The sequence below is a fragment of the Falco cherrug genome, chromosome 2 (genome assembly GCF_023634085.1).
Source record: "Falco cherrug isolate bFalChe1 chromosome 2, bFalChe1.pri, whole genome shotgun sequence".
NCBI lineage: Eukaryota > Metazoa > Chordata > Aves > Falconiformes > Falconidae > Falco > Falco cherrug.
In genome coordinates, this window is record NC_073698.1 from 100,475,647 (window position 1) to 100,497,647 (window position 22,001).

The 22,001-nt window shown below is 42.9% G+C and overlaps 1 protein-coding gene across 2 annotated transcripts; it reads left to right on the forward strand.

Annotated features, from left to right (window-relative positions):
- The first annotated feature begins 259 nt into the window (after positions 1 to 259).
- On the forward strand, positions 260 to 21,513 carry MXRA5 (matrix remodeling associated 5). Of its 2 annotated transcripts, none has more exons than XM_055702698.1 (7): positions 260 to 841; positions 3,046 to 3,261; positions 5,627 to 5,756; positions 6,096 to 6,486; positions 10,544 to 15,547; positions 16,189 to 17,089; positions 18,634 to 21,513. In XM_055702698.1, the coding sequence occupies exons 1-7, from the start codon at positions 645 to 647 to the stop codon at positions 20,543 to 20,545; spliced, it is 8,751 nt and encodes a 2,916-aa protein (XP_055558673.1). In that variant the 5' UTR covers positions 260 to 644; the 3' UTR covers positions 20,546 to 21,513. The 2 variants fall into 2 exon arrangements, with proteins under 2 accessions (XP_055558673.1, XP_055558674.1); XM_055702699.1 differs by having other exon boundaries at positions 18,637 to 21,513.
- The last annotated feature ends 488 nt before the right edge of the window (positions 21,514 to 22,001 follow it).

The following is a 22,001-nucleotide window of genomic DNA, read 5'->3' on the forward strand; positions in this document are numbered from 1 at the left end:
TGCACAGCGGCGCGTTTCAAGAGCGCTGGATCCGCCCAGGTCCCAGAAACAAACTTTCCGCCAGCTCCAGCTCCCGGGCCCAGGCGTGGGCTCCGCTCCCCGCACTGCGGCCGCAGCTCCCGCGGACCCCCCCGCGCCGGCTCCGGCGCGCCCCCCCCCCCGCCCCCCGGCGCGGGCCCGCCCGCAGCCCCCCCGCGGAGGGGCCGCCCACCCCACAAGAGGAGCCGCTCCGCCGCGCCCTCCCCCTGCACAGCGCCCGGCGCGGGGAGGCGGGCGGAGCGGCCGAGCGCGGCGCCCCGGCACCCCGCGCCCTCGTCCCCATGCCGCGGCGGGCGGCGAGAGGCTGCGCCACCAGGCAGCCCGTCAGGCGGCGGGGAGCCGCCGGCAGCGCCCGCCCGCCCGCTCGCCCACGGAGATCCCGCAGCGCCCGGAGAGACGCGCTCGGCTCCCGCCGGGGCTGAGGGATCACGGCGCCGCGGCTTCCCGCGGGGACGTGGGGCACCCGGAGGAGGCGAGCGCGCAGGGAAAGTGACAGTAATTAACAAACCACCACCCCGGACGGTGTCCTGCCCGGCTGCCGCGCACCGCTTATGCTTATTTGGGGGGACCCGACCCGGGCGGCGGATCCCGCAGGATGACGGGGGATGGGGAGTCCTAAGGCGGCGTCGAGGCGGCCCGCCGCGGGCTGCGATGAGCCTCGGCCAGCCGGTGCCGGCGGGGAGGCGGGGAGCCAGGTAGCCGCCGCCCGCCCGCCGCGTCGCCCCGCGCCGCCGCCCGCCCGCAGCCCGCCGGGGGCATGGGAGCGGCGGGCGGCGCTCGCTGAGACCGCGCCCGGCGACAGGTAAGGAGCCAGCGCACGGCCGGCCGCGTCTGCCGATGCCCCGTCGGGTGGTGGTGGGGGAGCGGCGCGGCTGCCTGGCTGGCGGCGGGCGGGTGCCCTGCGGGCCGTGCCGCCGTGCGTCGGCGCTCGCCCGCAGCCCGTCCGCTGCCGTTGCTCAGCCCCGCGGGGACACTCTTCCCTAATGGGAAGCATCTGCCCTCCGGTACGGCAAAAAGAAGTGTGTGGGGGGGTGCCGAACCGCACCTCCCCCGCAGCCCCCTCCGCCAGGGCCGCGGCTGGCGTACGGCCCGGCCCGGCCCGGCTCGGCGGGAGGAGCAGGGCGCGCGGGACCCGCTGCCGCCCCCGTCGCGGTCCCCGCGCGGAGCCGTGCAGGCAGCGCCGCCGCCCCAGGCCCCGCCCCGTGCCCCGCCCCAGGCCCCGCCCCGTGCCTCGCCCCAGGCCCCGCCCCGCGCCCCCTCCCGGCAGGCGGCCCCCGGCCCGGCGGCGGCGCCGCAGCCCATCGGCTGGCGCGGTGCGGGGCACTCGAGGGCGCCCCCTGGCGGCGGGGCGGGGGCAGCCGGGACGGGCCCGCCAGGTTTCTCCTCCCAGCCGCCCCGAGGAGCCGCTGCGGCCGCGGCGCTGCAGGCCCCGCCTCGGCCGCCGCTGGCTCTTGCCCCGGCAAGTCGCTGCCATTTTTTCTAAAGCTCAGCGAGCACCTCCCATATGGAAACCTGGTGCCCCCTTCCAAAACTTGTTGAAATGAGTAGGATGTTTTTAAAGGGAGTTTTCATTAAAGTGACCATTAAGGAAAACAGCACCTTAATGTTTTTCAAGAAATTAAACGCTATTTGTCTTGTAAAGAATGGTAAACGTCTCATTAACTTGACCGCAGATATTTGAGAAACCTCTTCATCCCGATGAGCCTCTCCTTTGAACTGTAATGGTTTGCACATGATGGTCTTAGGAAAAAAATGTGTGTCTCGTTGCTAGCAGATCTGAGAAAATCTGACTTTTATACTAAAAGCAATAAACTAATGGAACTAATAATAGCTAGTGGAACCGAATGTCTTTCCATCGTTGTCACAGTTGTACAAGAGCAGGAATACTACAGTTCTGTTACTAATAGTAGCCTGCATTCTTGTATGGCTTTAATCTAAGAGCTTTCAGATTCTCCTGATGGTAGGGATAAGAATAGGGATGTTTCAAACTCATTTCTCCCAAGTTAGGCTGCTTAATCTGTAATTAGACATCTACATAAATTATTTTTAGAAATGCTTAGTGCTCAAGGTCAGTAACAGCTGTGTTTTCTTGTCTGTTCTAGCACAGTGTGCATCTTTAAATGATTCTCCATGAGTCTAGCCATCCAATTTAGACACACAGTTCTGAAAATCTGAACTTGAGTGTTGATAGCCAAGGAAAGATTATAAATATAAACTTTCTTGTTTACATTTCCTCTGATGTCTGTGCTTATGCTTTTAAATAAGTTGTCAAGTTTTATCAATTCTGTTCATTCATAGTTCCCATTTGGTTAAGATTGCAATGTAAGAGCACATCCAGCATCTTATAGTAATAGGTGGCGAAGGATGACAGAATCCAAGTCCTCCTTTCACTTTCTCTCTCAATTATACTGTTTCCCATATACTTTATGAATGGGATTAATTCAGCCACATTTTACCCTCCTGAAAGTCTGCAGACTGCATAAGAATCAGGCAGCTAGGCTAGGTGAGTTAGCTAATTAGGGACCTAATGAGGTGGAATTGCACTATTTCTAGGTATCTGATCAGGTAGATACCTGCTGTTATTCATCTTCAAGTGAATATGGATAGCCTTTTTTCGTTCATTGACTGTAGAGGGAGCCGTGGCAATTTGCTCGAACTAGATGCTTCCCTTGAAGTTTTCTAATTTTCAGGTGAGACAAGTACTACCCTTGGTGTGTGGAACAAAACTACAAAATCTATTGCCTTAGGGAGACAGCATTACTTTAGTAGAATAGATATTTAGTAGAATAGTAGAAGCAAATTATGGGGGGGAAGTTAACTTTGAAGTAGCAGATGACATGGAAGAAAGAAAACCACTTTCTGGCTGAGCTTTGCCATGAGTCTACAGGCTCTCTGGGGTGCTGCAGAACATCGCTAGGTATATAGAAGTTTTTACAAGGATTAAATAAATCATCGTTTCTTCTCTATTTCTTCTCTCCCACGCCCCGTGTCCCCGGGGCGACGCAGGAGGAGCGAGGCGAGGGGAGGCGACAAGATGGGGCAGCGGGCGGTGGCGCGGGCGCTCTCCGTGGTGCTGATCGTGGGGCTGGCGCTGCCGCCCGGCGCCCTGGGCTGCCCCCACCCCTGCGCCTGCTACCTCCCCACCGAGGTCCACTGCACCTTCCGCTCCTTGGCAGCCGTGCCGGCGAGGATTTCTAGACATGTGGAAAGAATCAATTTCGGGTTCGTATAGCAGTCTGTAGCAAAGAGTTTTATGTCCTTGGTGCATGAGCCTGGAACGCTTCGCACGCGTGCGGTGTGCCGGGATCTCTGTGTACTTTTCAAGCAGTATTGCAGAGGCAGGTGGTTACTTGCAAGCACTGTGTTTCCAAAAGCTACAATTATACTGACATGGAGAAAGTTTTAGTGTAGCCCTTATCTTTCAAAGAAAAGTTACTGTTATTTTCAAGTAAATATTTTTATCGTGGTGTCAGTTCTTCATGGCAAATAGGACAAGTAGTCTTTCATAGTTTATCAAGAAAAAAAATGTTTTAAACCTACTATGGGATTTCTACTAAATGCTGAATTTTATACCTGATGTAAAAAATTGTAGTAGCAGTAAACTTCTATAATGTAGCCAGGTAGCATTTTGGAGAACAATGAGATATGGCATATTTTAAAGCAATGCAGTAAAACCAAAGTTAATCCATTGTCTTTGGAGTGGGTTTATTTTGTTTTGTTTCCCAAGGAAATTAAGTGTAATATAAGCGTCTTTGGTGAGAGATTGCTCAGGCTCCAACTCACTTTCCTCTGCCAGGGTATTGCCAACTCACATCAATCTGTCGGATTGTGAGACAGGAAGGCAGGGACAGCTGGTAGGCTGCATATCATAACAGTGCTGTGTAGGGTCACTATGTGACATGGCATGGTGCAAGAGTTGCAGTCCTCTTCCGCTTGATAGCAGAGCTGCCTCACTACCTGGTATGAACTTACCCCGACTGCCTCAAGGCCTGTAAGCTGCAACTGATCATGCAATGACTGACTGTAAGGACCTTCATTTTTTTTTGTTGTTGTTTTTCCACAGTTAAAATTTCTATCCAGCAGCATTTTGTCCACCTAAAGACTAATTTTAGTCTCAAAATGCCCTTGTACTCAGTAAATCTGTATTAAAGCAATCTGTACTTTCATGCCATTTCTGACTTAAAAATGCCTCCCTCTCACCTCAAAACCACACATATTCACAGTCAACTCTCCCCCTGTACATCAACATTCTATGGCAAAACGTTCTATACCTAAATTGCTTTTGAAAATGGAATGTAGGCTTCTAAGTTTTTGCTGTTTTTATAATAAAAGTACATTATTTGATACTGCTAACATAAAAGCCCTTTCCTGTCTGTCTTTTTGTCACTACAGATGACATTTTCTGACTTGTGTCTCTTCCCAGGAAGAAACAGTCTTAACTATCTGTTGTTTCATTTCTTTCATTTTGGAAAAGGGCTTTTACCATATTTCTATTTTAAGGTGCTGTATATTTACAGGGTAAAGTTTATTTTCCTAACTGGAACTAACTTAGGAAAAAATTATTTGGAGAAGTTCATATTTTTTTAGAAAGGGTAATGTTTAAATAAATGGTTTTAATAAGACTGCGGTAAGCTTAGTAGATCTGTAGTAGGACTAAAAATATCAAAACAGTAGTCTAAATTTTTAGCAAATTCAGAATGTTCAGATAGATAACATGGTGAGGATATAAAAGTATTTCCTCCATATTCAAAGTATTTTTATTTCTCACTGTCTCCTCCCCTCCTCTCTAGAAAGTGTTGAAAAATAGGAAAAATGTTTAAAATTCTATGCTTAATTTAGAGACTTCATGCCCAGATTAGCTCATATGTTTAATTTTATGTGTACATATGGAAAACCCAAATGTAGAGCTACACCACCAAACTTATGACTTCCACATTAGCAAATAAAACCTGATTTATTTGTCCAAAGTGAAACTGAATTATTTTCAAAAAGTAGATTTTCTGTATTCCTTCTCTAAAAGCAGTTTCTGGGCTCAAATTGTATAATTGGAAGGTCAGTTCCTAGATCTTATGTAATTAGCTTATGCAATTACTTGTTGCAACAGTAAGTGAAGCAGGATGTGAGTTCTTGCTTTTCTCTTGTGCTGTTTGGGAGATATCCATTTTTAATGTCCTCTCTCCAAATCTTTATTCATTTATTGTTAGATGCTGTTTTGGCAACACTGTAGCTTTTCCAGTTTGCCAGGCTCCATAGCATCATTGGTTGGCTTCAGGCCATTAATTTATTACCATTCCATAAACTGAGCTGCATGGAAAAACATACTGACAACTACTAGAACTTAAATGCCTATTTATTACTCCTACTCCTAAATTATGGCTGAAGTGCCACAAATGGAGTGAAAAGAAATCTTAATGTAAACATGAACTAAGTATACTTGGCCTTGTAAAAATGTTTCAGTAACTTTTGGCCCTTTGACAATGTATTAGGATCTCTCCAGTTTTTCCTGAAAGTTGTTATACTAATTCTACATTTGCAGTCCATGATAGTCAGTGCATAAAATGTAACTGCACATGTGATTTTTTTCCAGGTTTAACAGTATACAGTCTATATATGAAAACTCCTTTGCAGGACTTACAAAACTGGAATTGCTCATGATACATGGAAATGACATTCAGCATATACCTAATGGTGCTTTGAAAGATCTTGTGTCTCTACAGGTAATGATAAAGTCTTTCTAAATTTTATAAGTTCTAAATTCTATGAATAACAGAAGACAAAAATAAGCATTTTTTGTAGTGTCTTTCTTAGGATTAAGGTACCATTTTCCTCCCAAATACACTGAAGATCTATTAACTATGCCTATGTCATGCTTGGTAATGCTAACTAATACTCAGTTGTATTCTCCCTCTTTGACCAACATATCATTTTTCTGTGGTGCAAAGGACATTTGAATGTGGGAGGAAAACTTTTGCTTGCTTGCTATTCTGTTTGGATGTAGATCAAAACCCAAAATTAATCACAGGGGGTTTTTGTTGTGTTTTTTTTTTCTTTTTTAGGTTTTCAAAATTAGTTACAACAAATTGAAAGTCATAACTGGCCAAACTCTCAAAGGACTTTCAAGCTTAATGAGACTGCACATGGACCACAACAGAATTGAGTTTATTCATCCAAATGCTTTTAATGGATTAACTTCTCTGAGGCTGGTCCACTTAGAAGGAAATTTGCTCCAGCAGCTTCACCCCAACACCTTTTCAACATTTATGGTCCTTGATTATTTCAAACTGTCAACAATAAGACATCTCTACCTATCTGAAAATGCTCTTAGGACCTTGCCTGCAGGCATATTTCAAGGCATGCCACTGCTGGAAAATCTTTACCTTCATGGGAATCCGTGGGCCTGTGACTGTAGTTTAAAGTGGTTCCTTGGATGGAATAAAGTTTCTGGAGGTAAGAACAAAAATACCAATGCTTTTTCAATTCATAATGTTAGATTTTTTCATTCTCATGTTCTGTGTATGGATGGTTTTGTTATTTCCTCAATATTATTACTTATGTGATGTCTATATGCACTATTACGTCCTGTTGCCATTCTATAAATGCATGTATTTAAAAAACAGCGTAAAAAGGAAGCGGTTGTGTGTCACTAGCTAAAAATTTGTATTCAACAACAGCCATTACATTCAAGATGGAAAAAGCAATAGCGAAGTTTATCATTGGAAGAAAGAGATCTGTTATAACCTTTTAGTCTGTTTGTTTGTGCAGCGGTGCACCTTTGACTAAGGGCTGGCAATTGTCCCCAACTAACAAAGCTAGTAACTATGTGCTCTCATAGGAGGTGAGAACATTAGATATGAGCTTGTTCAGCTAATGAAGGAATGTTAATCACGTTTCCAGACTCTTGGGTGAGTCCTTTAACTTTGATGCTATTCATGTTAAGTCTGTTATGGAATCATAGAGTCGTAGAATCATAGCATCATAGAATGATTTGGGTTGGAGGAGACCTTAAAGATCATCTAGTTCCAACTCCTTCCACTAGACCACATTGCTCAAAGCCCCATCCAACCTGGTCTTGAACACTTCCAGGGATGGGGCATCCACAACTTCTCTGGGCAATCCATTCCAGTGCCTCACCACCCTCATAGTGAAGAATATCTTCCTTATATCTAATCTAAATCTACCTTCTTTCAGTTTAAAGCCAGTACCCCTTGTCCTGTCACTACATGGCCTTGTAAAAAGTCCCTGTCCAGCTTTCCTGTGGGCCCCTTTAGGTACTGGAAGGCTGCTGTAAGGTCTCCCCAGAGCCTTGTCTTCTCCAGGCTGAAAAATCCCAACTCTGTCTGTTTTCATAAGAGAGATGCTCCAATACTCTGATTATCTTTGTGGCCCTCCTCTGGACTCTCTCTAAAGGTCCATGCCCTTTTTAGATTTGGAGCCCCAAAGCTGGGTGCAGCACTCCAGGTGGAGTCTCACAAGAGTGGAGCGTGAGAATCACCTCCCTCTACCTGCTGGCCATGCTTCTTTTGATGCAGCCCAGGATTCGGTTGGCCCTCTGGGCTGCAAGCGCACATTTTCAAGCCATGTTGTGCTTTTTGTCCAGCAAAACTCCCAAGTCATTCTCCTCAGGGCTGCTCTCAATCCATTCTCCACCCAGCCTGTATTTGTGCTTGGGATTGCCTTGACCCAAGTGCAGAACTGTCCTGTTTTCGGCTGGGACAGAGTTAGTTTTCTTCTTAGTAGCTGGTACAGTGCTATATTTTTTCTTTGGTATGAGAACCATGTTGATAGCACACTGATGGTTTTGGTTGTTGCTGGATGATGTTTGTACTAAGTCAAGGACTTCTCAGTTTCTTGGTTCCTGCCAGTGAGGGGGCTGGAGGGGCACGGGAAATTGGGAGGGGACACAGCCAGGGCAGCTGACCTGAACTAGCCAGAGAGGTGTTCCATACCATATGACATCATGCTGAGTATAATACATAATCTGAGGGAAGAAGGAGGTGGCACATCCGCAATTATGGCAGTCATCTTCCCAAGTAACCATTACGTGTGATGGAGCCAGGCTTTCCTGGGGATGGCTGAACTCCTGCCTGCCCATGGGAAGTGGTGAATGAACTCCTTTTTTTTCTTTGCTTGCGTGTGCAGCTTTTGTTTTACCTGTTGAACTGTCTTTACCTCAACCCATGAGTTTTCTCACTTTTACTATTCTGATCCTCTGCCCCATCTCACGTTGGGGGCAGTGAGTGAGAGGCTGCGTGGGGCTTGGTTGCCAGCCGAAGTTAAACCATGACAAGGACCTTGCACTTGGCCATGTTGAACTTCATGAGGTTTATATGGGCCCACTTCTCAAGCCTGTCAAGGTCCCTCTAATATGCATCCTTCATGTGTATCTGTGTTTCTTCATTGACCACAACTTCCTTTTGTGACAGAGCAAATCTCTTTTTAAGTATTATCAGAGAACACCTACAATCTTGCAATGTTTTTCCCTAGACTAACTGGTCTACCTTTGCTCAGGCTTAGGTGTGATGTAAGTATCACACAGTTTAGGCTGGAACACTTCTGGTCATGTGCAGAAGCAAAATACTAGAAACAAAAAAAAAATGCAGAACAGTTTTATAATCCCTTTATATCAGGAATACACTAAATAAAGGAGGTTTTGAATGTCAGTTTTAAATTTTGCCATCTGAGTTCACTGGTGTCCCATCTCAGGTAACTAAGTGCTTACTGTGGTAAGCCAGAGGGACTGGTGTTACATCAGAGTTGCCACTAAACTATTAGGAGGGAATTCTCATTTAATTGCAGCTGAAGATGTGGTTGAGTCACAAAGTTTATATAATGATCTGGAGCATTTATGGTGGATGATGATGGGTCTTGTCATCTTAGAATATGTAAGTCATTGTAGTTTTGTACTTGGCTATAGGACAATACTTTTTAAGAGCGTGTGATACTTGATTGTGTAATGTAAGTGTTCCTGCCTGAACTGATACTTGAGACATCCAACTTTCATCTTATATTTCGCTAACTTACATTTTAATATTCTTATATACTCTCTTGTTCCAAGTATGTATGTGCATTAGTTGTACTCAAGTTGCATTGTAAGTTACAACAATGAAATATTAGATGAACTTTCTTTCCTTGTATAGTGTTGGTTTGTTAAACATTTTTATTCAATTAGATTCCCTTTTTGCACTAAAACAGTAGTGATTATTGGAAAGAGAATTTATTCATGCCATTTTCATGTATGACAGATTTTATATCTTTATATAACTATAACATTAACTTCTTTGGGAATTCTGTCCAGATAGAGTTATTAAATTTCTTCAGACCAGTGTGGCCACTGCCAAGTTGATTGTGGGCCAATTCTGCCATGAAGCATGCTTTCCTTATCTTTGAAACATCATATTTAAATCTGCAAATGATAGACTGGTTGAGTTAAATATTCTGTTTGTAGTAGCTTCTCAAGAAAATTGATTTGTCAGAGTAGCAAAGCATCTTTTTCAATTAAAAAATGGTATGAAATTTTGCCACTCTCTTCCCTTTCTCCTAGCATTTTGTCTTATAACCCACCCATATATTGTCCTTTCATTCCAAGATCCCTCATTCCTCAGGAGCGATTAGCATGACACTTATTCCTAGAATAACTGGAATACATTTTATTTACAACATGTTTCCAAATTAAATATGTAAGGCAACATTACCATTCTAGTGAGCAGAACAATGTAATAAATATATGACTGTTATTTTGCAGACAAGAGTCTTTCTGGCATTGAAGGAGAGAGGAGTCAAGGCTGTCATTTCCTGTTTTAGCACTCCTTGTCTGTTTTGGTGTTTATTTTATCAATACAGAGTTTACAGTTATTTCAGAGGTCAAGAAGAAGTGGCACTTTCATATTATTTTCTTCCTGCTGATGAATAGCTTGTAAGTGCAGGAACTAGTCAACAGATTTTGGTAGCTAAAGTAGAATGTTTTGTGTATTGCCAGTACTGTTGTTAATGAATAGAGAAAAATAAAAGCTTCCTGAATTATTTAATGAGGAAGTCCAGCATTTCTCAGGTAAATGCTGCATGTTTGAAAGCTGAGAGGATCCAGTCCTTCTCACGTCAGGTCCACAAGTTAGACAGGTAGGCTGTCACTGCACAGATGCAAACTTTTTGACACAACATAGGTTTTTACCAACTTACTTAAAAAATGTTGCTCTGAACACTTCAGTTCCTAGGCATTTTATTCAGAGGCAGTGAATCTAATTTTCAGAAGGGTGGAGTATTCAATCCTCTCATTAAAGTCAGAAGATAATGTGGTCAGTTTTGGAATCAGGCACCCATTTAATGGTAAAACAGGGAGGTGCCGTTTTAAAAGCCTTTCCTTATGTGTGTTCTGCCATAAAATGTTCCTCATGTGGTCCATTTAACACTTTTCAGAGTTCTGTAATTCTAGAGTAGAGATCTTCAGCTTATGTATCCTTTTTTTCCCCTTTTTCATTTATTTTTGTTTCTTTTTTTTTCCTTGCAGGTGTTTTAAAGTGCAAAAAGGACAAAGCCTATGAGGGAGGACAGCTCTGTCCTAAGTGCCACAGCCCGAAACAGCTGCAGAAAGAAGATATTCAAAACTTGAAAGATATTTCCTGTAGAAAACCTGTCATTCAGTCCTCACTGAGGCAGAATAGCAGTACTCAAGATGAAGAAAGTGGTGACAGTTATGAACTCCCTCTGGAAGAGCTTCAGTCCTCTCCATGGAACATTGTTCTAAATATGACTGATGAGCATGGCAATGTAGTCCACCTGAACTGTGAAATCAAAAAACCAACAGGCTCTACCAAAATTCAGTGGAATCAAATCCAGACTCAGGAGATTGATATAAATGCTACAATTTCACTGGATTTTGAATGTCCAATGAATCGAGAAAACTATGAAAAACTATGGAAGCTTATCGCTTATTACAGTGAGGTACCTGTCAAATTAGAGAGGGAAGTTATGCTTAGCAAAAAGCCTAAAATAAGCTATCAGTACAGGCAAGGCTCAGATTATGATGCTTTTTACTACACGGGTGTAAAAGCTCAAATACTGGCTGAGCCTTCCTGGGTGATGCAACCTCTTATAAATATCCAATTAAACAGACGCCAGAGTACAGGGAAAAAAGTGGTGCTATCTTTTTTTACTGTGTTTTCTCAGACGATTCTTACCAAAGACACTGGGCAGCAGAGAAGCTGGGTAATGATAGAGCAAAACCAGAGCACAAGGACAGCACAGAGTGTGGTGGAAGGTTCAGAATGTCAGCTGAGCTGCAACGTGAAAGCCTCTGAAACCCCCTACATCCAGTGGCTCTTTCCAGATGGGACTAAATTGCAGGCACCGTCTAATCAGAAAGACAGTAGATTTTCCATTCTCAGTAGTGGCCAGCTAATAATCAAAGCAGTGAGTTACACTGATGGTGGTTTGTACCACTGCATTGCCCAAGTGAGAGATGATATGGACATAATGGCTTACAGACTTCTAGTGCAGCCTCCAGCTGTTCAGGTAGCTGATTCAGATACAGTGAGAGTTGAAAAAAATGTTGGTGATCCAATAGTTTTGCCATGCAATGCAGTTGCCATCCCAGAGCCACAGTTGAGCTGGATTCTTCCAAACAGCCAGGTACTTAATGATTTATCAAACTCTTCAAAAGGATATATGTTGGACAATGGTACTTTGCTTATTCCAAAAAGCCACGTTAGGGATAGTGGCCATTACAGATGTGTGGCTGTCAATCAGCAGGGATCAGATCAATTTGTCGTAAGGGTCACAGTAAATAAAATGGTGTCTGACAGGTCATTTAAAAGGATAAAACTAAAAAAACGCCCCGGCTCAAAAAGTTTGTCAAGAACAAGGGGGCGAGTCATAGACGATGGAGAGGGATCAGGGGCAGGAGCAGTAGAGGAGTTACCACAGAGAAAGAACCATCTGAAAGACTGGGAAATATCCTTTAAACAAAAAAGTGATCAGGTGCCAGAGGCTCAGATTAAAAAGGGTAAGAAGAAAGGCAGAAAGAAAATGAAAATATGGAAAAGTACTGATAGAACCCAAGACAGCAATGTTGCAGAAGGCCGGAGGGTATTTGAATCTCGAAGGAGAATTAATGTGGCAAGCAAGCAGATTAATCCACAGCATTGGGCTGATATTTTGGCAAAGGTCCGTGGGAAGAATCTTCCTAGAACAACAGCTACAGCCATTTCTTTAACAACTGCACTGCCATCAGTCATGCAAAAAACTACTGCAGTCCCTCATCCTGTAGCCAGCCCCCCACCTTCAGAAACAGCAGCTGATATGGTAGATTCCTCTGCTGATGCATCACCTGTGGGTGAAGACGAGCTGTTCTCAGTCACTGTTTCCCACAACACTAAAGCATCTTCAGCCCAGTCCATGTTAACAAGGTCAGAAACTGAACCCTTCTCTGACCACAGGGCTTTAGGAACACCTGCAAGTATATACTCTGCAGAAACTGCTGTATCAGGTCCATATGTGACTCCTGTCTCTGTAACTGTGCAACCCCAAGGCCAGCAGCGTCTTGACGTCAGGACTGATAATTCAGTTGTAGCCAAAGAAAATACCCATGTTTTCACTGAAGAAACTCTATCCAGAGAAATTGTAACAAACTTCCCTAATATTCAGAGTAATTCAGTCACAGTGGGAAATGTAGAAAGAACTGTATCTTCTACATCAGAGGAAAATTCTGCTTTTGCTGAGCTACCTCTTGATGCTACTGTCCTAGCTGAATCTCAGCCTGTGGATCTTCACAGCGCCTCGGAGACAAGTGTGAAGTTAAATGAAGTGGACCCAGTAAGCACTGACACCATAATTTTAACACCTTCTCGGTTGGATGGGGCAATCCCAGCAGATTCTGTAGGCACTACTGCCATTTCTTCATCTGTTTCACTTTCTACAGAAAGGAGCAATGACTTGATACACCAGTACAAAGAAGTATCCACAGGTCAGACAAAAATGCCAAACTTAAGTACAGGTTTTCCAGCTGTCATACCTGTCAGAGTTCAAAGCAAGGAAGAACCTGAGACCCACGGGAATACAGTGACTCAAGAAAGCATGTCCAGCAGTTATGTGGAGAGTCTTCAGGGAGGAGAACATAGGAACCTGGCTACTCCAAAACCAGATCCCACATTCATTTTGCATAGTACTAATGCTCCTCATAAAACAACAGAGGGGATAAAACCTGCTTCTTCCATCAGTAGATTGACCACTCTGGCCACAACAACTTCCTATAGAAAGACTATGCCCTCACCTATTACTCAGCATGCTAGAAAAAGGCCTTATGGGAGAAGGAGATTGAGGCCAAACAGAATTCGACAAAGGCCAAGGCCCTTCCCCGCTGTTGTTTTAACCATGGAGCCTATTGTTCCAAGGACACCTGAAGTTGAAGCTGTGACCAAAACTTCTTCTACCACTCCTGAAAGCCCTGATCTTAAAAATAATGTCAAAATGCAGACTAAGGAAGAGGAGCATACAGAATTCACTGCTTCGTTAGTTACTGATCCAGTTGTCTTAGAGAAAATTACCAAAATCAGAGAAGTGGTCACAACTTCCTTCTTTAGGCCTACTGCTTCTCCACCTGAGGCAAAACATGTGACACTCTCTACTGCTCCTGAAACCTTTCCACTTCCAGTTACTGCACCTATCACAATTTTATCATCATATGTTGTACATGTCACAGTTCCCACAAAAGAATCAAACACACACCTTGAACTAGAGCAAAGCAAAGTGCCAACATACCACTCATTAGGCCATATATCTGAGGAGAAGGGCAAGAAAGCAGTTTCTACAACTATGGATAGTAAAGCAGAACAATCAAGCACAACAACTTCTCCTGAGCCTATGAACAGCTTGATACCATCTACAAAACCAGAATCTCAAGAAAAGCCTATCCAATTTGACTCAGAAGTCATAGCTAATGAAACAACCTTTAGAACATTCCAACTGATATATCCCACTGTGACTGATCTAAGTATTCCTGTGGGCACTGTGGAAGTTTTTAAGAACCGCTCAGTTTCAAATGAGCCATGGGAGCTCACAGTATCTTTAGAAACACCAGCAATAACTGAGCCACCTCAGCAACGTGAGATAAATACTTTGTCCTCCTCCTTCAGCACAACAGAAACTCAGACTTTCTCTCTTAGAGAAACAAAGAAATCTGTTGCTTCTCAGACTGGGACAAAGACATCTTCCTTGGATAAAAAGGAAGTTGTGTCACATGTATTTCATCATGATCCCACTTTGCAGACAACTGTAAAGCCTCCGACTACATCCACTACCTTTATTCCATTTATAAAACTTCCCACTCTTCCCCCTTCCATTTCAGGTGCTTCACATCCTTCTCTTCATTATACCACTGAGGAAAGCAATGCCTTCAATCAAGACAGGTTCCCAGAAGCAAAACAAGTTGAAGCAGATGGTGACAAAATGGTGGTGAGCTCAGGACACAGTGTACACCCTACTCCTTCCTCCAGCCAAAACAGGATTAGCATAGAGTCAAAAGAGGAGCAATTCAAAGAATTGTATAATAGCAAGTCAAACAACAGTTTACTGCTAAATCCAAACCTTCCCCATCCACCTGCTGGAATGATACCAGTCCTAAACCAAAGACTGCCTGTTGTGCCTCCAAAGCATGTTCCAGTAAGAGGCACAGTGAAGCCTCCATATGTTGTAACACAAGGTTCATTTCGCTATTTTATAACACACCAGCCTCTTCACTACACAAACAAACCAGAGATAACAGCATATGCAGCACACACCATCCAGGACAAAAAATCTTCTGCCCCTCAAACAACTACCCCAACACAAACCTCTCCATTTCACAGAACAAATTCGTTCACTGCAAATAAGTTCAGTAATCAGGGTCAGAACAGATACAATATTAATTCAAGATATTTTGGAAATAATTATGTTCCAGATAACAGAGGCACAGCAGGGAGACTACCAAGTCAAGGGATGCCCTATTATCCCAGTTCCAGAATGCCATTCCTTTTCAACAGAACAAGGATATTCCCTCACATAAGTATGCATCCTAAACCAGTGGTCCCTAGTCAACTTGTCCCAAAAGACACAAATGAGAAGGTTGCCCAGGTCTCCCCTACTAGGATTACAGTGCAGAAAGCTACAGCTATTCCAGCGCCTCCAATGCCACATGCTACAACCACCATATCACCATCACCAGTGATTTTGAAGATTATCCCTCCAACCTCTCTCTCTCAGCACGTAAAACCACACATATCCGCTACAGTTCATCCTTTTAAAAATGTCCACCATCGTCATCAAAAAATTCCAGCTGTGCCTTATGTGGGAGGCATTTTGCCACACAATTCAACTGTAATTCAACCTTCCACTAATTTCAAGGTACATGGAGAAAGACCCAAAATTATCATGAAAGGATCTCAGAGCATATCCATCCTTGCTGAAACAGATGCTTTTATCCCTTGTGATGCAGTAGGAGAACCCAAGCCTTTTATTACTTGGACAAAAGTCTCTACAGGTGAGCCACAGAAAATGTGTTCCTTCCACATGACTTTTAAGGTTACAAATACTTGGACCGTTGCATAGAAATTCAACATGATGCAGGAATAGTCCAAAACACTGAAGAATAATGTCTGTGTCTTAATCATTATAGATAAAATGTCACTATTAGCAACTAATCATTCCAGATAAAAATAACTTTGTAGTAGTTGCTGTTGTAAAAGAAAACCTGTGCAATGTAATGAGTTTATTTTTTTGAAGAGGGAATAGCAGCCAACTCTGATTATTCACAGCAGTTAGAATTTATGATGACAACACTTATAAGTATGGGGGGGTTTAACATTGCTGCCTTAAATATTAATGTGTGTCATCTCCATAAGCAAAAGGAAAAGAGAAAGTATGTAAAGATTTAAGAGGAAACCTAAAGCATAAAGCCCTTGAAAGTTCCCATGCTGTACATGCTTGCAGACTGGTATGGTTAGTTCTGCAATAGAAACAAGACCAATTTGAGCTATGGAGAGTGTCAGAAGATGCCATGTGATACATCTGAAGTTGTAGTTGGTGTTAAGTAAATCAAAATCTTACATAAGACTTTTTCAGTGCAATGCATGTCTTAAACCCTATGACTTCCCATTTCTTTCTTTCCTCTCACCTTCTCAGGAGCTCTAATGACAGCCAACACCAGGTTACAAAGGTTTGAAGTCTGGAAAAATGGTACCCTCCTTATCCGCAACGTCCAGCTTCAGGATCACGGACAGTATTTGTGCACAGCTCAGAACCTGCATGGCGTAGATAAAATGACCATTGTGCTCACAGTTGTAGCCCACCAGCCCAAGATTTTACTTTCCCGCTATCGAGATGTCACAGTCTATTTTGGAGAGACCATAGCAATGGAATGTCAGGCTAGTGGGACTCCAAGTCCACATATCTCATGGATTTTCCCAGATAGGAAGATTTTGCAGACAGTCACTACTACAGAAGGCAGGATAATGCTTCATGAAAATCGAACCTTGTCTATCAAGCAAGCAACTTTTTCAGACCGAGGAGTTTACAAATGTGTAGCAAGCAATGCTGCAGGAGCTGATAGCATTGCAGTGAGGCTACACATTGCAGCCTTACCCCCCATCATTCAGCAGGATAAGCAAGAGAACATTTCTTTGCCCCTTGGCAGCAGTATTAACATCCACTGCACGGCCAAAGCAGCACCTTCTCCCAGCATCCGCTGGGTGGTCTTTGATGGCACACAAATCCGACCTTCTCAGTTTGTCAATGGTAATTTATTTGTTTTTCCCAATGGAACTCTTTATATTCGCAACATCTCCCCCAAGGATAGTGGGACCTATGAGTGCATTGCTGCTAACATGGTGGGAGCTGCCAGGAGAACAATACAACTCCATGTGAAGAAGCATGCATCTAATGCTAAGATCACTGGGAGCTCTCCTCAAAGAACAGATGTAACATATGGCAGCATCCTGCATTTGGACTGCAGTGCTTCCGGTGACCCCTGGCCTCGGATATTATGGAGGTTGCCTTCCAAAAGGATGATTGATTCTCTACACAGGTAAATTACGATTTGAGGTGTCACAGGTAAATTACAGTTTAGGTGAACTTAGGCAAAAGACCATTCATATCTGTACAAGTTTCATTCTTGATTTCTGTGAGTTTTGAATGAGACCTCCAAACCTTAAGAAATTATATCAAAAGATAGCCAAGTCAGAATTTAGCATAATTTTCTTGAAAACAATAGTACTCTTGAAAAGTTAATTTCAAGTGTTTAGGATAATCTGCCATTATCTGTCTTTTGCAGCCACTTGTAAATGTAGTAAAAAGTCCAATGGCAAATGTTAAGATATACAGCTTGTGTACTGCTTGTTCCAACGTGCTTAGTCTGCATGGAGTTGAATAGGTGCTTGCTTCACTTTTCCCCAAGAGAAATGGGATCACTGAATTTTGTTTATCTATCTGTTGTACAAATTGTTATACACAGTAAATATGGGGCAAAGAAAACATCTTATAATCATTTAAGTAAGCATGATCATCTTAACATTGTTGTAGAAATAAAAATTACCTTGCAATAAGGTCTGTGCAAACCCAGTTGCATATAAATGCCTAAACCAGTACCTTCTTCAATGTTCACATTATCAAGTAAAATATCACCTCCCCAAACCTGCAATAACTGTCCTAAGAACTTGCTGCAAACAGAATTTCTGCTTTAGAAATTATTCATTACTCACTCTTTGAGAACTATAGACAGATGAGAAATGTACTGAAATTGAAAGGCACAATTGCCAGCAACCTTCTTAATAGCTGAACATAGTCATCATTTTTCTCATATTGGCAAAAAAATATATTTATGTAGCCTGTAGATAGCACAAAACCCAGAACTGCTTTTATGTCCCATAGTGATAGCAACAAAACATTGCAGTTTTTTCATTTTCCCTCAGGATCTTTCTGTGGGCTGTTTTTCAAATACAGGAGATCTTTGTTGGGGAGAAAACTGGGGCTACTGAGGAAATTAGTTTTGACAACAATACACTATAGTGGTGTGGAAAGGAATAATACCTTTTTAGCACATTGAAAATCTTCTTTTCCATATTTCAAAGCTTAGCAATATTTTGCTTCTTTCTGATTGTTCTAAGGGTTTAAAATGTTATACCTGTGCCAGGGGAAGTTGTTCATCTTGATTTGTTTTTAGCTAAGGACCCAAGTGCCAGACTCTGTAGTTATGGTCCATATAGGTTTGTGTGCAGTATATCATTCAGAGAGTCCATATTTGAATGTTACAGAATACTGGACATGCAGTCAGAAGAGTCAAAAATACCGTCATTTGGTATTTAATAGTTGTTTAATGGTCAAAACCACCACTAAAGTCATTGAACAGAACAGAATTGCTTGGTTACAAGTGAGACAAATTATTTTTTTTCCATGTGATTTTTGGTGGTGGATATTTTGAACATTTCAGACCATCTAATTATCAAAAATAGTAATGCTCCTCTCCTTTTTTTTGGTATTGTTATTAGCTTCTTTCCTCAGGTTTGTCTCAATAATTAATACCTAAAATGTGATTTTGCAGCTCATGTTCTGTTCTTTTTTCTTTCCTTACAGTAGCTTGGAGGCTAGAATCAAAGTATTCAGCAACGGGACTCTGGTTGTCCATTCAGTTACAGATAAAGATGCAGGAGACTATTTGTGTGTGGCCCGCAATAAGATTGGGGATGACTATGTGGTCCTCAAAGTGAATGTGATGATGAAACCAGCAAAAATAGAACATAAGAATGAGAATAACCACAAGGTCAAGTATGGAGGGGACCTGAAAGTTGACTGTGTAGCCACAGGTCTGCCAAATCCTGAGATCTCCTGGGGTCTCCCAGATGGCAGCATGATCAATACCTTCATGCAGTCAGACGACAGTGGCAGCCGGACAAAGCGATATGTGGTCTTCAATAATGGAACCCTGTATTTCAATGATGTTGGACTGAGAGAAGAAGGGGACTACACCTGTTATGCTGAGAACCAGATTGGGAAGGATGAGATGAAGGTGCGGGTCAAAGTAGTGGCCGAGCCTGCAACTATCAAGAACAAAACATACATCATTATTAATGTACCCTATGGTGATGTCGTCACAGTAGCATGTGAAGCCAAAGGAGAACCCACTCCCAAAGTGACCTGGCTCTCCCCAACCAACAGGCCCATTCCTGCCCTATCTGACAAATACCAGATATACAGGGATGGCACCCTCCTCATCCAAAAGGCCCAAAGGTCTGACAGTGGTAACTATACTTGCGTAGTGCGGAACAGCGCTGGAGAAGATCGGAAAACCATCTGGATCCACGTTAATGTTCAGCCTCCCAGAATCAATGGTCATCTCAGTGCAATAACATCTGTGAGGGAGACAGCCATCAGGGACAGCCGGAAACTTATTGACTGCAAAGCTGAAGGCATCCCTGCTCCCCGGGTCTTATGGGCTTTTCCAGAAGGAGTAATCCTGCCAGCTCCCTACTATGGGAACAGGATCACTGTGCATCGCAATGGTACATTGGACATCAGAGGGGTGAGGGAGACAGATGCAGTGCAGCTCATATGCATCGGACGGAACGAAGGAGGGGAAGCAAGACTGATTGTGCAGCTCCTCATCACAGACCATTTGGAGAAACCCTCCTTCAGAGACCCTGTCAATGAAAGGATCACTGCCATTGCTGGTCACAGCATCAACCTGAACTGCTCAGTCCAGGGAAACCCCAAGCCCAGCACAAGCTGGATCCTTCCCAACGGCACCGAAGTGCTGAGTGGCAACCGTCTGCAGAGGTTTTACCATAAGAGGGATGGGATCTTACACATCAGCAACCTCTCTGCTGGGGATGCTGGGACTTACCGCTGTACAGCCAGAAACCCGGGAGGTTATGTGGAACGAGTAGTCTTCCTGAAGGTGGGACTCAGGCCAGAAATCAGCAACCAGTACAACAACCTGGTGAGCATCATCAATGGAGAAACTCTGCAGCTCCATTGCATCACCCAGCCCAACCAGCGGGCGCAGATCTCCTGGACTCTGCCCAGTGGAATGGTTCTGGATGCCCCCCAAGCTGTGGGTCGCTTTTCCCTGGTGGAGAATGGCTCACTGACAGTGCATGAGGCTTCTGTATTTGACAGGGGCACTTACCTGTGCAAGGTGTCCACAGAGTATGGCACTTCTGTTATGAATGTGCCTGTCATTGTGATAGCCTATCCTCCCCGGATCACCAGTGAGCCAGCACCTGTCATTTATGCCAGGCCTGGAAATTCAGTAAAACTGAATTGCATGGCCATTGGGATTCCTAAAGCAGAAATAACATGGGAGCTTCCAGACAAATCACATCTGACAACAGGAGCTCAATCCCGTCTATATGGAAACAAATTCCTCCACCCTCAGGGGTCATTAGTCATCCAGCAGTCTACTCAAAGGGATGCAGGCTTCTATAAATGCACTGCTAAAAATATACTAGGCAGTGATTCAAAAACAACCTACATACACATATTCTAACACTAAAACAAATGCCTTTGGCTGAATACTGGTGTTCAAGTCACTGCCAAGCGAGTGCAGCAAGGAGAGTACTGCTTGCAACAAAGCCAGGAAGGCTGAGGGCAGGAAAGAAAAAGAATTAATCCTATTCTCATGCAAAGTGCATTGCTTTTGTACTCCATATGGTAGTAAGTCCCTGTAATAAAAGGAGGCAGTAGACATACTGAAACTGAGAAGACTAACACATTGGAAAAGGTCTTTAAATTGTTAGGACTGTAGTGTGGTTTTTCATGCTATCCAACAGCATCTGAGTCCTAAAGTGCTCTGTCCTTGTCAATAGTCCAAAGCTATTCCTTGTTCTAACAAGCACCTTAAAAGTACCAAAGAAGTATTAACTGTTAATAAATGAGCTGCAGTGATAGAAGTGCTTTAGTAAAACATAATTTTCCTTATACCCTGCAGCGCTTTTACATAATCTAGTCTTATAGAATATGATTACTAACCTTTCTGTCCATTCTTCTATCAGCTCTTAAAAATCAGACTAACTTAGCAAATAAGAGTGATCTATTTTAATAAAAGTACATGCAGACATTAGTTACCTTAACATATGAACAAACCTTTTCCAGATACTAAGGATGTTACAGTCAAATCATTCATTATATATTTTATATATATTTTTAAATCAGACTATGAGACTAAAAAGAGTAACAATGAACTTGGTCTCATTTTATAAATTATTGGTCTTTACAAGACTCTGAAACGTTACAGTGTTTTATAATATTAAGGTCAATATACTGTACATTTTATAATAAAAAAATATTTTCCAAAAATTGTGTTCACTGTGATTTTCATTCTGGTTTTAGAAAATAAGGAACTCCAAACAGTTAGAGTATGAAGTTCAGTCAAAAAACAGAAGTCAGTCAGTTACATATGCTCTTTATCTTTTTAAACATGATTTCCTAATAAAAACTTAACACTTTCATTTTGTATATTTCAGGTTACATTACAATTTCAATACCTTTTCTGCAATCAAGGATGGTTTATTGGATAATGTACATAATTTTGATAAGATGTATTGATCATGCTATAGAAATAATTGCTACAAGATGCTGAATATGCCCATGTTTCAGCAAATAACTCCAATCAGAATTCTTCAAATGTTAACTCACCTATAAAACACATAAATTCTCTGAGATACTCCTGAATTCTTAAAGTTCTGATTGTTCATAAGACTTATGTTCATGTTTTCAGACTATGATGAGAATAAAAGCTTTATTTTTATTTTCTCTATTGATCAAAACATAGCAGAAAGTAAAGAGTTATTCTAATATTTAGATTTTGTAAAAACTGTAAACTAAAGTTTTCCTCACTCCACAAATTTATCTAGTTTAGGAAAATTGTAAGGTGTTGTGAAGTACGTATTTATCATCGTGGTAAACAGAACTAAGCTAAAAAAGTAAAAAGTATTTGATTAGAA